The sequence below is a fragment of the Gopherus evgoodei genome, chromosome 2 (assembly GCF_007399415.2).
Source record: "Gopherus evgoodei ecotype Sinaloan lineage chromosome 2, rGopEvg1_v1.p, whole genome shotgun sequence".
NCBI lineage: Eukaryota > Metazoa > Chordata > Testudines > Testudinidae > Gopherus > Gopherus evgoodei.
In genome coordinates, this window is record NC_044323.1 from 147485412 (window position 1) to 147499383 (window position 13972).

Genomic DNA, 13972 nt, shown 5'->3' on the forward strand with positions numbered 1-13972 from the left:
TCCTGGCGGCATCACTCCGGAGTCACACCAAGGTCTCACACTGAGTCACTCCGGAGTCACACCAGGGGGCAGTGCTGGGCGCTGGGCTCAGCCTCTCTCTCTTTCCTTCTAGTCTTTTCACTTTCACTCCTGTCCTAAATCTATTCTGGAGTGAATCTGGCAGGGCAGGAAGGGGCCGGATCAGCAGCGGCAGAGGTGGACGTCTCTGGGCATGGGCAGAGCAGTGCGTGGGCTGGGTTCCATACCTGGCTCTGCCGCTGCCCTGCTGGGTGATCTTGGCCAAGCTCCCTCCCCTCACTGTGCCTCAGTTTCCCTTTCTGCAATATGGGGATAATGACCCCTCCTTTAGTGAACTGCTTGGAGATCTGTGGATGGGAGCTCAAGACAGGCCTAATTCGGGGAGAGGACGAGCTTCACGTTTAGCCCCCAGCCCTGATTTGCTCCTGCAGTGCCTTTGGGTGTGAATGCAGAGCTCAGCTGTCATGAACCCAAGAGGGATTTTTCCCTGAGCCTGGGGCACTGCCGGTGTAAGCTGTGAGCAGCAGGGGCCGGCTGGCTGCATGTTGGAATGGAGCTCGGAAGGGGAGGCTGCGAGGGGCATTTTTTGGGGGAAGGGGTAGAGAGATGAGCAGGGATCTGGGAGGAGAGAGCCTGACCGTGGCTCTGGGGAGGAGCGGGTGGCAAATGCTGCTTTGTATTTAATTGCCACTCCTGGGAATTGCTCACAGTTTCCAGCCGGCTCATTAGTTTCTTTCCATGTGCCCAGGGGAACGCTGGACTCCCAGACCAGTGCAGGGGAAGCAGGAAGGGGAGGGCAGGGTGTGTGGCCTTCTCCGCAGCCTGTGGCAGAGGGAGCAGCACACAGAAAACACTGCATGTCAGGCCACTGCTGCCCCACCTGGCTTCCCGGAGAGCAGGTTGCATGGGGGGGGGGGGAATCAATTTCTGGTGTCTCACTGCACTGAAAAGCTCCCCCTTTCACTCTGCCAGTCCAAGTGCCTCGCCAAAGGCTCTGGAGGACATGAAGCAGTCAGGGAAAGAAGGAAGGCCCTGAATCAGTAGCTGTTAGACAGGAAACAAAGGGCAGGAGGTGAATGGTGGGGTACCCCCAGACTGGGCTGTTCAACAAATTCATTAATGATCTGGAAAAGGGCCTGATCAGTGAAGTGGCAACATCTGCCTATGAACTAATATTGTTCAAGACAGCTGAGTTACAGGGGATCTCCCTGACCGGGGGACTGCAATTCAACATTTCTAGGTGCAAGCCCAACTCCACAGAAATGGGGTCTAGCTCAAGAAGGAATCTGGAGTCATGGGGCTAAAACTCCAGCTCAGTTCCCAACAGTGATGGGAAAGATGACTAGGAACTACTAGCGCAGGAATAGAAAATAAGACTGAAGTTATCTCCCTCCCCCGCCCATCAATCCCTGGTGCGCCCACCCTGGTATCCTGTGCCCAGCACTGGTCACCCCAGCTCCAAAAAGAGAGAGTGGAGCTGGCAAAGAGTCAGAGAAGAGGAACAAAGATGGTCAAGGGTATGGACCAGCTTCCCTATGCGGAGAGAGTGCAAAGTTCAGAGCTGTTGAGCTTAGAAAAGAGATAAATACGGGGAATGGGCTAGAGACACATATGCTCACAAAGGGTGTGGGACAAGTGACTGGAGACGTGTTATTTACCCTTTCCCACAATACAATAACCAGGGGGCACTGAATGAAATTAAGACACCGCAGGTTAATACAAACAAGAGGAAGTACTTCCTCACACAATGCACAATTAATCTGTGGAACTCCTTGCAGGGGATATTGTGAAGGCCAAAAGTATAACTGGGTTCAAAAAAGAAAGAGATAAGTTCACGGAGGCTAGGCCCCTCAACGTCTATTAGCCAGGATGATCAGAGCCGCAACCTTATGCTCAGGGCAACCTAAACCTCCAACTGCCAGAAACCAGGAAGAGAAGATGGGTGGATCTCTTCAGAATCGCCCAGTGTGGTGAGCTCCACCTGAAGCACTGGCCATGTCTCAGGTCATGCTGCAGGGGATGCACTAAGGCTTTGCCAACACAGAGAAGTGACATTGGTGCCTGGTGCCACCCTTTGGGCATTCACACCAGGGAAGTGCATTGCATCCCCATGCCAGCCCATGGGGTCAACGAGAGCGGGGTGCATTGCTCTTTTCCACTGCCATGTATTGCAGGATCCCAGCTGTGTGGTGTGGGGTTCCGACTGGTGGCACAGGGGATGGTGGGAGCTGCAGGGTTGAAACACCCATAACCCACTGGGCCGATGGCAGGAACGTTGGTGTCAGCCCTGTGGCTTTGGCACTGTTACACCTGAGATGGGGCAAATCTGTCACTGGGCTAAACCCACCGAGCCCCAAGCTGTTGCACTTGGGATCACCCTGCCCCAGTGTGACGGTTGTTTACCGTTTAATTACCTAATAGGAAGTGGGCTCTAACGAGGCCTCTCAGCTCCTGGGGGCCAGGGAGGTGGCTGGGGAGTTGCACACTTCCCTTCTTACACCGTGACGGTGCAGCTGCTGCACGGCTCCTGGGGTGGCTGGCACAGGGCTCCGCGCTGGGAAGATGCTCAGATTGTCTAGAGCTGGTCTCAGTCAGCCTGGGCCGGCTTTCAGGCTCATGGAGCTGGGGCCAAGGCCTCAGCTTTCGTTACACAGTAATTAAGGCTCTAGCTGTGGTGCTGTAAAGAGCCGGCAGAAGGTGACTTGAGCGGAACTGATGCAGCCATGGGTCCCTGAGTCTGCAGGCAGCTACTGTGCAGGCCCCATTCCCCGCCCCTGTGTTAACTCTGAAACCTAATGTTGACTATGTAATTGGAGCTGTTAACTAGTTCACTGTAGATCGAATTCCATGACACAGGAGGGGCTGATGATCGCAGCAAGAGCTGGGCACAGGCTAGGCCAGTGGCAGCTCAGGCTGGCAGCTCGGGTGTGTGGCACCTGATCAGTGACGAGACCTGATCTATGGGTGGTGCTGACGAGCATGCCCCCCACCCCCGCCATCCCATTCCCCAGGGCTCCAGGCAGATTTCCACACAAGGCAGCTCCGGCTGAGTGACAAGGAATGGTCAGGTGCTGGCCCAGGCCCAGAATGCGCCAGTCCCCCTCGATGGCTTGCAGCATGAGATGGGGAAGCAGCAAAGAATCCTGTGGCACCTTATAGACTAACACACGTTTTGGAGCATGAGCTTTCGTGGGTGAATACCCACTTCGTCGGATGCATGAGATGGGGGTGTGCAGTGCAGACGGGCTGTGTTGAAGAGCCTCCCAGCTGAGTGGCGAGATGGGGACTTGGAGGTATTGGAGTCTGTTGTTAGTTGCTCCCTTCTCCTGGGCCCAGGGAAGAGTTGGGGGGGAAGGGGCAGGGTTGTGGCTGGGGTAACAGATGCGGGGGGAGGGGCACTGAACAAAGTGCCCAGGACTTTGCCCATTTCAGGGTGTAACTGCATGGGGGTGGGTAGATCCGGAGGTGGCGGGGGTGGATCGAGTGAGGGAGGCCAGGGCCAGTGCTGGAGCTGCAGAGGGGATAGATCGGGGGTGGAGGTGGGAATTGTGCTGGCACTGAAGGGGGTAGACCCAGTGGGGATGGGGTGGCAGAGCTGGGCTGCAGCAGAGTAAATGCAGCTGAATAGTGCTGGTGCTAGTCCCTTTGGCTCATTGAATCTCTGCCCTAGCAGGGACCAGGTGGCTCCAGTCTCCCCAGCCCTGAGGAGCTGCAGCCAGTGCCTGAGATTGGGAGCCACCTGGCAGTGCCCACATGGCTGCAGATGCCTCCACCATCCTCCCAGTAGCCAGGAGCTGCCAACCCCCCTCTACCTCCCTGAGCCATCAGGCCAGGCCTCAGCCCAGCCTTCGTTGCACTGTTCCCCCACACACTGCACATTGTCTGTGCTGCCCACCTCGGCTGCCCAGGCCGGCTCAGGCACAGAAGCCAGCATCTCAGTGCCCTGGGCAGCTGCATAGGGGAACACAGAGTTCCCACAGCCCCAGCCAGGTGGGAAAGCCCAGCCCCGGAGCCAGCTACCCCACTAGCAGTTCCTGCCTGGTATCCTGGCTCCCACAGCAGCCAGTTCCAGCTGCTGCTGAGGAACGGGCAGGAAGCCCGTGGCCTAGGGCCATTGTGGTGTCATCTGCCTATGGAGGGAGTTTTGCCACATCCCACCAGCCGGGGGCTAGCTCATATCGTAAGACAGGACTCAGCATAACAGGCTAGAAGTCTCTGAGGTCCTCCGGCAGCTCTCATCACCAGCTCAATGTCTCAGCCTGCCCTCAAATGCGCTGAGCTTCTATCCTCAGTGACACCCTGTGGCAGGGAGTTCCACACATTAACACATGGTGTGAAACAGAACAGAGCTGTGGGGGGGGGGAGGGGAACAGAGGGCATGGCCCAGCCACGAAAGGGACCAGCTGCTGACAGATATGCCCTGTCCTCAAGATCTCTGACCAGCCAATGGAAGTTTGTGCCAGTGATGGAATTGCTTCTAACTGGTGTCTCATTGATTGAATGGGTTGCTACCTCTAGGAGGAGCTTGTTTAATTTTTGCATTTGCTTAGTTGTTTTAAGTATCCCTCAATGGATTTGAGCCCTTGATCAAATATTAAAACCAACAGCTGTTACTGCCCTCTGCTGGGCGGAATCAGGTCTGGTCTCCTGTGTGTAATAGCCAGCTGAGGCAGAGGCCTGGTCCACACTACAGCGTTAAATCGATTTAAACAGCGTTAAATCAATGTAACGCTGTACCCGTCCACACTACAAGGCACTTTAAATCGATTTTAAGGGCTCTTAAAATCGATTTCTGTACTCCTCCCCAACGAGAGTAACCCTAAAATCGATATTACTATATCGATTTAGGGTTAGTGTGGACAGAAATCGAAGTTATTGGTTTCATTCTTTTACTGAGCTACCTAGAGTGCACTGCTCCGGAAATCGATGGTAGCCTAGGACCATGGACGCACACCACCAAATTAATGTGCCCTAGTGTGGACGTGTAAAATCGATTTTATAAAACCAGTTTTATAAAACCGGTTTTAATCATTTCAATTTTATGCTGTAGTGTAGACGTGGCCAGAGAGGCAGCCACATCTCTCTGCTCAGCAGAATCTGGTTACCTGTGGCCAGGGGATTGTCGGGGAATGACTCCTGGGAGGGTGCTGCATGGGGAATCAGTGACGGCGCCCTCTAGTGGCTGAGCCTAGAGTGGACAAGGGGCCAGCAAAGGGCAAGGTTCCTGAAGCTCAAGTGCTAGAGGCCTGGGCTTTGGGCCAAGGATCCCCTCTCCCTGTGGGTGCAGGGCAGGGAAGATCACTCAGTAATCTCCTCTCCATTGGCTACAGCATGTGGCCCCTGGGCAGCCAGGGCAACATCAGCCTTCGCCAGCTGCCCTTGCTAACTCCACCCGTGTGGGCATTGGTGACAGCCTCAGGCACTGGCTGCAGCTCCCCAGGGCTGAGGGGACCCAGTGCCATGAGTGATGTGTCCTGCAGAGCCCCTCCCCCGCTCCCCACCATGAGATCAGCCCATTCACGCAGGATGGAATAGCATTGGCCATGCTGTCTGTACAGGAAATGCTAAGGTGGGGAGAAGCCTGTGAGGCATGGGGCTGAGGTCGCAGCATGGGCAGGGAAGGCTCCAAAATCTGCCTCCTCCAACCTCCAGCCCCATCTTCAGCACAAACTGACTGGAGGAAGGGGACACTCGCTGGTGCTGGTCATCATGGCCCCCTCGCAGCCTGGCCTGTGCCCAAGCAGGTGCTTTACATCTCTCCGGCGGCGGGAATCAGGGACAACAAAGAGCAATAATCCACTGGCTGTGGGAGAGGCCTCAGCCCATGCAAGGGGTTGCGGTGGGGCGGGACCCTTGGTTCATGCAGGCATCACATCCCACAAGGTGGGGCTGTGGTGAATGCTAAGGGGGCTCCTCACCAAGGCACAGACAGATGGTGGGGGTCTCTCTCGAGCTCTCCGCCTGCACCGTCACCATTGAGATTCTGCATTGGGTGAAAGTCCCAGCAGGGAACGCTGCACCCTGCCCCACATGCCAGCCCCAGTCACTAGCCCCTAGCCCTCTCCCAGCTCTCACAACCAAGCTGCTGCCACATTTGTGCCAGGAGACATGGGCAGGACTCCTGGGTTGTCTTCCTGGCTCTGCCATGGTCTTGGCAAGCCACTTCCATGCCCCAGTTTCAGGGGGTGCAGCATGGCAGATCCTCACCTGGGAGGGGCCCTGGAAAGAGCTGGGGAAAGGGCTGGCTGCTGAGCGAATCCTGTGCTCTCAGCCCCAAAGGGTGAGGGGCTGAGGGTTACAAGTTGATCACAGCCTGGAACAAAGGGCCATCACAAAACACCCCTCCCACCTCCTGCTCCCCAGGCCAGGCACACTGCCAGCTTGTGCAGTCCCAGCCTTTCCCAGCAAGGGGCACTGTGGGGAGCGGGGGAGCAGCACAGGCTGGTGCAGGGGTCCTGGCTACTCCAGTCCCAGCCTCTCCCAGCAGGAGGCGCTGTGGGGAGAGATCCCACCAGGACTCAGCAGACAGAACACAGCAGAGGCAGAGGCTGGTTCCTTCCAATAAATCTCCTGTCTCCAGTGAGGTATAAATACATTTATTACAGGGAGCGCAGCCTGCGTCTCTGGGGGGCAAGGGTGGTGGTGTTGGGGAAATCAGGAAGACTTGGCCTCCCACTGCAGGGTCGGGGTGGGGGGGCTCTGAAACTACTTCCATTGCTTGGCTCAGGGACCCCCACAGATCCATTGGGGGAGCCTGGTCATAAGATCAACATACACAGCCAAACTCAGGGCATGTGGGGAGGGGGCGGGGGGGATTGAGGCTGCAACAAGCCCTGCTCACCCCTCCCCGCCACCCCCAGTCGACAGGGCACTCACCAGCTCCCAGCTGCTCCCCTTGGCAGAGTCTCCCCCTGCAGGCAAGGGGGTTTACTGCACCCCCCAAGAGCACCTGCCCCTCCAGGCAGGACAGAGGGTGCAGATTGTCAGGATACCATGGCGGGGGTAGCTATGAGAACCTAGGGAGTGAAGCCCATGAGCACCCAGCCTGGACAGACAGACAGAGGTTGCTGACAAATCTCCCACCCCCTCCTGCAGGGATCTCTCCTTCTCTTGTTATTTATTAAGGCAAAAGGTAGATTGGTAGGGCTGCATCTGGCTCAGGACAGAGCAGCCCTTGCCCACGCCCAGCTCTGCCTCAGAGAGGGCACGGGCTGGGGGGGGGGGAGCATTCCCTAGATCCAAGCCCATCACCCCAGCCCCAGGAGCGCCTCCTCCCTCAGCTGGACGAGAGCCAGCCGCACTGGGCAGAGGGCACAACCCCACCCCCTGGAGCCGAGCTGGGGGCCGCGGCCATGGGCAGCAGATCTAGCTCCATCGGCCATATGGAGAGGGGCTGGGAGCTGTTCCCACGTGGCTTGGCTCTGCCAGCCTGGGAACACCGATGGGGTTGCCCAGGAAAGGGTATGACAGAGGATTTGGGGGAAGGGAACGGAGCAGAGCCAAAGGGAGCAGGGGAGTTCCCCTCAGGCTACAGTCCCCAAGGAGCTTAAATGGGGGCAATGGGGGTCAGGGTACAAGTGCCCTCCCCCTCCTGGCATACGGATGGGCAGCGTCAGGGGGCTGACAGGAGGCGTTGCCCCCAGCCCAGCGACCCTCAGGCAGTGGGGGCAGGGAAACTGTGGAGTGGGGGAAGAGGAAGAGGCTGCGGGATGTGGCCTATGTGGGGATGACGTTGGTGGCGAAGAGTATGATGAGGATAATGATGATGGCCACAATGACGCAGATGATGGCGATCATCTTGACGTTCTTCCACCAGTACTTGCGGGCCACCTTCTGCGAAGTCGTCTTGAAGTGCTCAGACTGGGGGGAGACGTGGGGGAGTTAGCACCGTGCTGACCCAGAGCCTTCAGCCCCTGCCTGGCTTAGCCCTAGGCAGCTGGACAGCCCCCCACCTGCCAGGGGCAGCTCCAACCAGAGAGATTTGGGGGGGGACATCTGCACCCCCTTAGGGCGAGGCCGCACCTGGACACAGACTCACTGGGCTGGCAGATCAGGCCAGCAAGGATCTTCATCCATATCTACACAGGCCACCCCAGTTCGGTGCTGGGTTACCAGACATGCCCACTGGACTGCGCTTGCTGCATCAGAGCCAGCACCGCGGGGTTCGCTGGGGCATTTCCTCCTGCCGCAGCTACACCAGGGCAGTGGTGGGCCTGGGCTCTCCAGCATGGCAGGTAGAAATCCAGCTTCCACATCTTTAGCTCATGTGGGCAGATCTGCGGGCATGAGCAATGCCAGCAGGCGGGTCCACATGTGGGTGCTGCCCCAGCTCCGCTCTGCCAAGCCAAACCGGTGCCGGAGAGCTATGGGCACGTTATTGCAGAGCTGACCACTAGAGGATGCTTGTGTTTCCCTCAGCAGCTGCTGGCACCAGGGTAGACGGGCCCGGGCTGAGTGCCTCAGAGAAGCAGCGCCAGCGTGGGACAAAGGGCAGCGCAGGGACAGCATTTCGCTGGCTGCCAGGGTTTATCAGCGGCTGAGCAAACAGCCCCGCCCCGCGGGGAGCAGGCGTCACGCAATGCACCTGGGCAGGGACCAGAGGACTGGCAGGATCCGAACTTGAGTGAGGTGTCACCCGCCCACCCCCGCCGAGCAGCCCTGTGCCTGCTTGGCACCGTCTCCACAACGGCAGAACGCCCAGCTGAGCCTGTTGAGGCAGCAGTTGGAGCCCCCAGAGCGAGGTTAGGGGTCACAGCAGTGCCCAGGCCTGTCTTAGCTTGGGTGGCACCAGAACCCGGGGCACCCAATGCCAGGCCTTTGCCCCAAACCCCCTATCAGACTCCAGCCCCCACTCCCTGCAAATCAACTCCAGACTTGGGGTCCCCATGACCTAACCAGGAACCTCACGAGCACAGGGTCAGGGTCTCCCCCAGCCTGCTGCTCCCCGGTCCCTTCCACCACCAGGGCTCACCGTCGCCTCCAGGTCCTCGGTCTTGTTCCGCAAGTGGTCCAGGTTCTCGCCCCGCGCCAGGATCCGCTCCACGTTCTGCGACATGATGTTTTTCACCCCCTCCACCTCGCTCTGCAGGTTCTTCACCCGGTCGGTCGCCATCCCGCTGCCAGCAGTGCCCTCCTGTAGGGAGAGTGCCCGCCAGGGGTCAACAGGAGAGCGGCTGTGGGTGTAGCACACATGGCCCAGGCAAAGCCACCGGGGGCCCAGAGAACAGAGGTCCAAAGGCAAATGGGGGAGGGGCCCTCGAGAAGGGGCCCAGCTGCAGCCCCGTCCCCCTGAGGAGCTCAGAATGCTTCACAGACTCTGTTCGAGCCCACAGCCTACCACAGGAGAACAATCTTGTGGGGAAACTGAGGCAGCTGACATAGCAAACCCAAAGGCAGGGGCAGAACCAGGAATAGAACCCAGGAGTCCTGTCTCCCAGCATCCCCACGCAGCGCTAGGAATAGAAGCGGGTGTCCTGGATCCCAGCCCCCTGCTCTAACCACTGGACCACAGCACCTCAGCCAGCATAAGGAAGGGAGAGGAGACAGCTGGGGAAGGAGGGTGCCTGGCCCAAGGCCAGGGGGGTCCCAGGACACTGAGGCAGAGCTGTGGGAACAGAGGCTGAGGAAGATCCCACAGGGCAGGACTGGGCTGGGGAGAGCTCTCTGGGCGATGGGGCAGAGCACCCCCAGGGTGACTGCCCTTCCCCTCCTCCCCCCAACACTTATCACTGCAGAATGTCAACAGGGAACTTCCAGGCCTGTGTTAGGTCTCCACTGCCAGCCAGACTTGCCCAGCCGGTCTGGTTGGTCCCAGCAATCTCCCCTCCTGCAGTTCTGCCCTCTGCCTGCAATGGGCACGGGGCAGCAGGTGTGACACTGCCAGCCCAGGGGGATCCAGGGCAGAGCCCTCTGCAGGGGTGGAGAGTGGGGCTGTCTCCAAGGCTCTTCTTGGTCCTTTGCCTCTTGCGGAGAAGAGACCCAGCAAATTCAGCCCACCCAGGGACCTGGGACAGCCCCAGGATGGAAGCACCCCCTAAGCCTGTGAGACTCCGGGGGGGGGCAGGGTCAGAGCCACCCCCTTGTCTCCTCCCCCTCCTGCTGAGCCTGGTCCAAGCGGCTGGGCTGGTCAGACCCAGGCATGTTGGGCTGGGCGGGTCCAAGGCCGGAATGTCAGAAATGCTGCCCTGGGCCAGCACCCAAAGTATGTCAGGCACCGGGGAGCAAAGCCAGCCCAGGGCAGCGCTGCCCGGTACAGGCCGGAGGGAGCCCCAGGGTCTGTCTGAGTCCAGCAGCCCGCAGAGAGACTCCCCACCTTTAGACTGGCCCTGGTAGGCAGCACGACTGCCACCTCCCCTTTCCGGCTGTTCATGGCAGCTCACCCAGGCCTCCCTCACCCCCCCAGCACCTGCCGCATTTAGCCCCCACCATGCCAATCCCCCAAATCTGACCCCGTTTTTAACCCAGGACAGGTCTGAGGTGGCCAACATGGCTCCAACAGGGGGATGCAGAGACACCCCCCTACCCCTGGGGAGGCGGAACCTCAGGCCCCCAGCAGGAAGCAAAGAGCAGAGGGGCCAGAGCGCCCCTCCATACCCGCTGTGTGGCCCCTTTAAGGGAAACCTACCCAAGTCCCTACTGCACCCCTCACTGCCAGGGCACCTTGGCAACACCTGGGGCACCAGAGCTCCTTCCCTTAACCCTTCAGGTCCCAGGCTGCTACCCTTTCCCCCACCTCAGGGCTCTGGACTGGGGTGTCCTGCGCAGCCAGCACTGGGGCCATGAATTAACCCCTTCCCTCCTGACCCAGGTGAATTAGTGACCCCAGATGCAGGGGGCTGGATGTGCCAGCGAGCCTGAGCTGGGGGAGGACATTAATCTTTTACCTTCTGCCCATTTGCTTTGCAGCTGCTCACAGACAGCTCAGATGGACAGACCATGGCTCAGAGCCTCTGTCCCCCTCAGTGGGGGGATCACGGCTGGGGGGCCTCAGAGGCACCAGTCCTTTGGCAACCACCACTTAAAGACCCCCCCAATCCCCAGCCCCCTGCATCTTCCCAGCCCCCGCCAGCCCCACCCAGCAGGCAGCTCAGGCCAGGAGCCCCCAAGGTCTGTGGCCCCCTTTTAAGCCCAACCCAGCTGTGAAGGATGCCATGGCCTCCATCCACTCCACCCATCAACGCTGCCCCCAAACGCCCACTGAGCCACCCCCCCTCCCCCACATCCCACCCTGGCTCCAAAACAGCTCTGCAGTTCCAGGGGCCTGTCCCCCACCTGTGCCTGGCTCCAGCTGCAGAACAAGGCTTGGGCGCTGCAGGAACCGTTAGGCCGCCCACTTCCTCTTTCTAGGCAGCTCTGCAGGGATCCGAGGGGGGGGCGGGGGCTGACAATGAGACCCAGCACCCGGGCGGGGGGGAGAAAAGAGAGGGGAGCCATGCAGCTCAGAGCCTGTGGATCCATGGGGGGCCTTGGCACTGGGCACAGGAGACAGACAGGAGCCTGTTACTTTGGAGGTGGGGGGTGTCTCTCTGGGCTCAGGAATGACCCTGCTCCTGCACCCCCTTTGAGAAGCTACAGACCCCGCCCCCATTCGCTGCTTGGAAAAGATCCCAGCTGCCCCTTCCCCCTCCCCAGGCTGGCTGCAGCCAGCGCCCGCCTCACAGGAATTGCAACCTGCACCCAGCCTCTGCTCACCCAGGCACTGGCCGGCCGTCACCATGGAGACAGCCCAGGGAGCAGCCTGCAGCGCCGAGCGCGCAGTTCGAGTCCCTTGTTTGAGCCCCCGCTTCCTCCCTGTCACCCGGATCCTGCCCTGTGCCCCCCTCCCCCCAGCAGCCACTGGACAGGGTGGGCCACCCTCAGTCACACCACAGTGGGTGTATGGCCCAGCTGGGAGCCAGGACTCCTGGGTTCTCTCCCCAGCACTGGAGAGGAGTGGGGGGGGGAGATGGTTAGAGCTCAGGCAAGTCACTTAACACCCCACCCCCAGCGGGAGAGAGGCGGGGGGGGGATTATTAGCCAGGCGGGATCCCCCGACCCCCAGCAGCTGTTTCCAGTCCGCTCCCCACCCCGGCAGCCGCTGTGCAGCCAACTCCAGAGCCGGTCCCAGGCCCCTCCCCGCGCGGAGTCACTCCGGATCCTCGTGTAAAGGGGGGGAGCTACTACCCCCCGCCCGCGTCCCCGATCCCGGGCACTCACCATGCTCCGGGGGCTCCTCTCCAGGCACTTCCTGGTGCGCTAAGTTTCAGCCCAAACTTCCTGCTTCCTGCAGCCCAGCCCAGCCCGGCCCGGCCTGTCCCCAGGTGCGAGGGGCGGGTCCGGCTCCTGCCTCTGCCTTTAAAGAGACACGGGCCGGGCCGGGCCCGGCTCCCCCAGGCTGTTCGGGTCCCTCTGCCCCGGCACAGAACCCAGGCATTAGGCTCCAAGCTCTGCCTGCCCCCTGTGTCCTCGGCACCCCCAGGTCACAGCACCCCCACCCAGGTCATTCACAGACCTGTTCAGGAGACCCAGCCCCCCCCCCGGGGCAGCCCTGATCCCAGCAGGTTGGTTCTGTGCACTAGGCTAGTGCTTTAGGGTTAAGGCTGGGGCCTCCTGCCACAGTGGGTTGTGGGTCAGGAGTGAGTAGCAGGGGGTGAGGGGCATTGGCAGAGCTGGAGGCCCAGGAGTAGCAGGGGGCTGTGAGTCAGGGGTGAGGGGGATTGGCAGGGCTTGGACAGGAGACTCTCCTGGGTTGGGGGAGCTCTGACCACTCTGTGTCCCATCCCAGCCTGGCTGAGGCCAGCTGGTACAAAATGCTCCTAGGGCACAGGTCAGGGCACGTCTAGCGGAGGTGGATTTGGATAGAAACCGCCCTGCCCTGGCACATGGAGCTGACCAGAGCCCAGCGCTGCTCGGAGCAGATGTCCCCGGGGCTGAGGCTGCTGAGTGGAGCTGGTGCAGACCCAGATCCAGCCGTCACTGAGTGGAACAGGCTCTGCTCGGCGAGCAATGGTAGTGCCTCGCTGGCGGACTGTAGGCCCGGACATATTGGCAGGGTCTGGGTGCGTGGATGGGGACTGCTGGGCTGCTGCCCCACTCTGGGGAGAAGCCCATCTGTCTCCAGCACTAACACCAGTGCCCATCTGCTTGTACACCCCCCTCCCAGGGAGTGTTAGGCCCTGCCCTGTGTTTGGCAGGGAGAGGGTTAAACTCTGCGCAGATCAGGGGGTACTGGGCTGTAGAGGAAGCCAGCTGAGGTGGGGGATGGGGCCCAGCATCTACAGTCCCCTCTGGGCCAGGAAGCTGGGTGAAAAGGGTTTGGAGATATTGTCGGTGGGGAGGGGGCTGCTGCATGTGGGGCTCTGGAGGATGCTGGTGCATGGATTGAAGGCTTTGCACAGCCTAGTGGCTGCCTGAACCTGGTCTCCCAGCAGCCCCCAAGCCCTGTGTCACCCACCCTGCCTCTGGCACTGATGCAGCATGAGGATTCCCGTTACCACCTCAACCCCTGCTCATGCATCTTCATCACCTGGTGGGTGCAATCCCAACATACCCTGCAGCCTCCCCACCCCAATAGCCCCAACTCCCTGCAAACAGGAGAGCCAGCAGGGGTCACAGGGGCACAGCCCCTCTCATGAGAAGGCCTCTGGTGCCATGCTGCCCTCTCTCTGGGTTAAGGATGCTGCTCCTCTCCAACCTCCATCCCCCAATCACCTCCATAGCCAAAGCATCTCCTCTTTCTTTTCTGTTACAGTCGTAATCTACTCCCATGCTCCAGGGTTGATGGCCCCAAGGGTCAGGCAGGAATCCCTATCCTGCCATTCAGTATCATGCAACAACTATGGGCAGCATGGGGATTGCGTTTTCCAATGCTCCTGAACCAGCTCATGCTGAAGACGGGGTATGGGAGTGGATGGCTTAGGGTTGATGTGCTCTACCCCTGCCTGCTCCCAACACAGAGCACTTCATTTAAACCTGA

The 13972-nt window shown here is 59.9% G+C and overlaps 1 protein-coding gene across 2 annotated transcripts; it reads right to left on the reverse strand.

Moving 5' to 3' along the window:
• Nucleotides 1-6605: 6605 nt before the first annotated feature.
• Nucleotides 6606-12317, reverse strand: VAMP8 (vesicle associated membrane protein 8). Of its 2 annotated transcripts, none has more exons than XM_030551804.1 (3): nucleotides 12214-12317; nucleotides 8990-9151; nucleotides 6606-7878 (listed from the first exon to the last, which is right to left on the reverse strand). In XM_030551804.1, exons 1-3 carry the CDS (start codon nucleotides 12214-12216, stop codon nucleotides 7735-7737), a joined length of 309 nt encoding a protein of 102 aa, XP_030407664.1. In that variant the 5' UTR covers nucleotides 12217-12317; the 3' UTR covers nucleotides 6606-7734. The 2 variants fall into 2 exon arrangements, with proteins under 2 accessions (XP_030407664.1, XP_030407663.1); XM_030551803.1 differs by lacking the exon at nucleotides 12214-12317 and adding an exon at nucleotides 11290-11469.
• Nucleotides 12318-13972: the final 1655 nt, after the last annotated feature.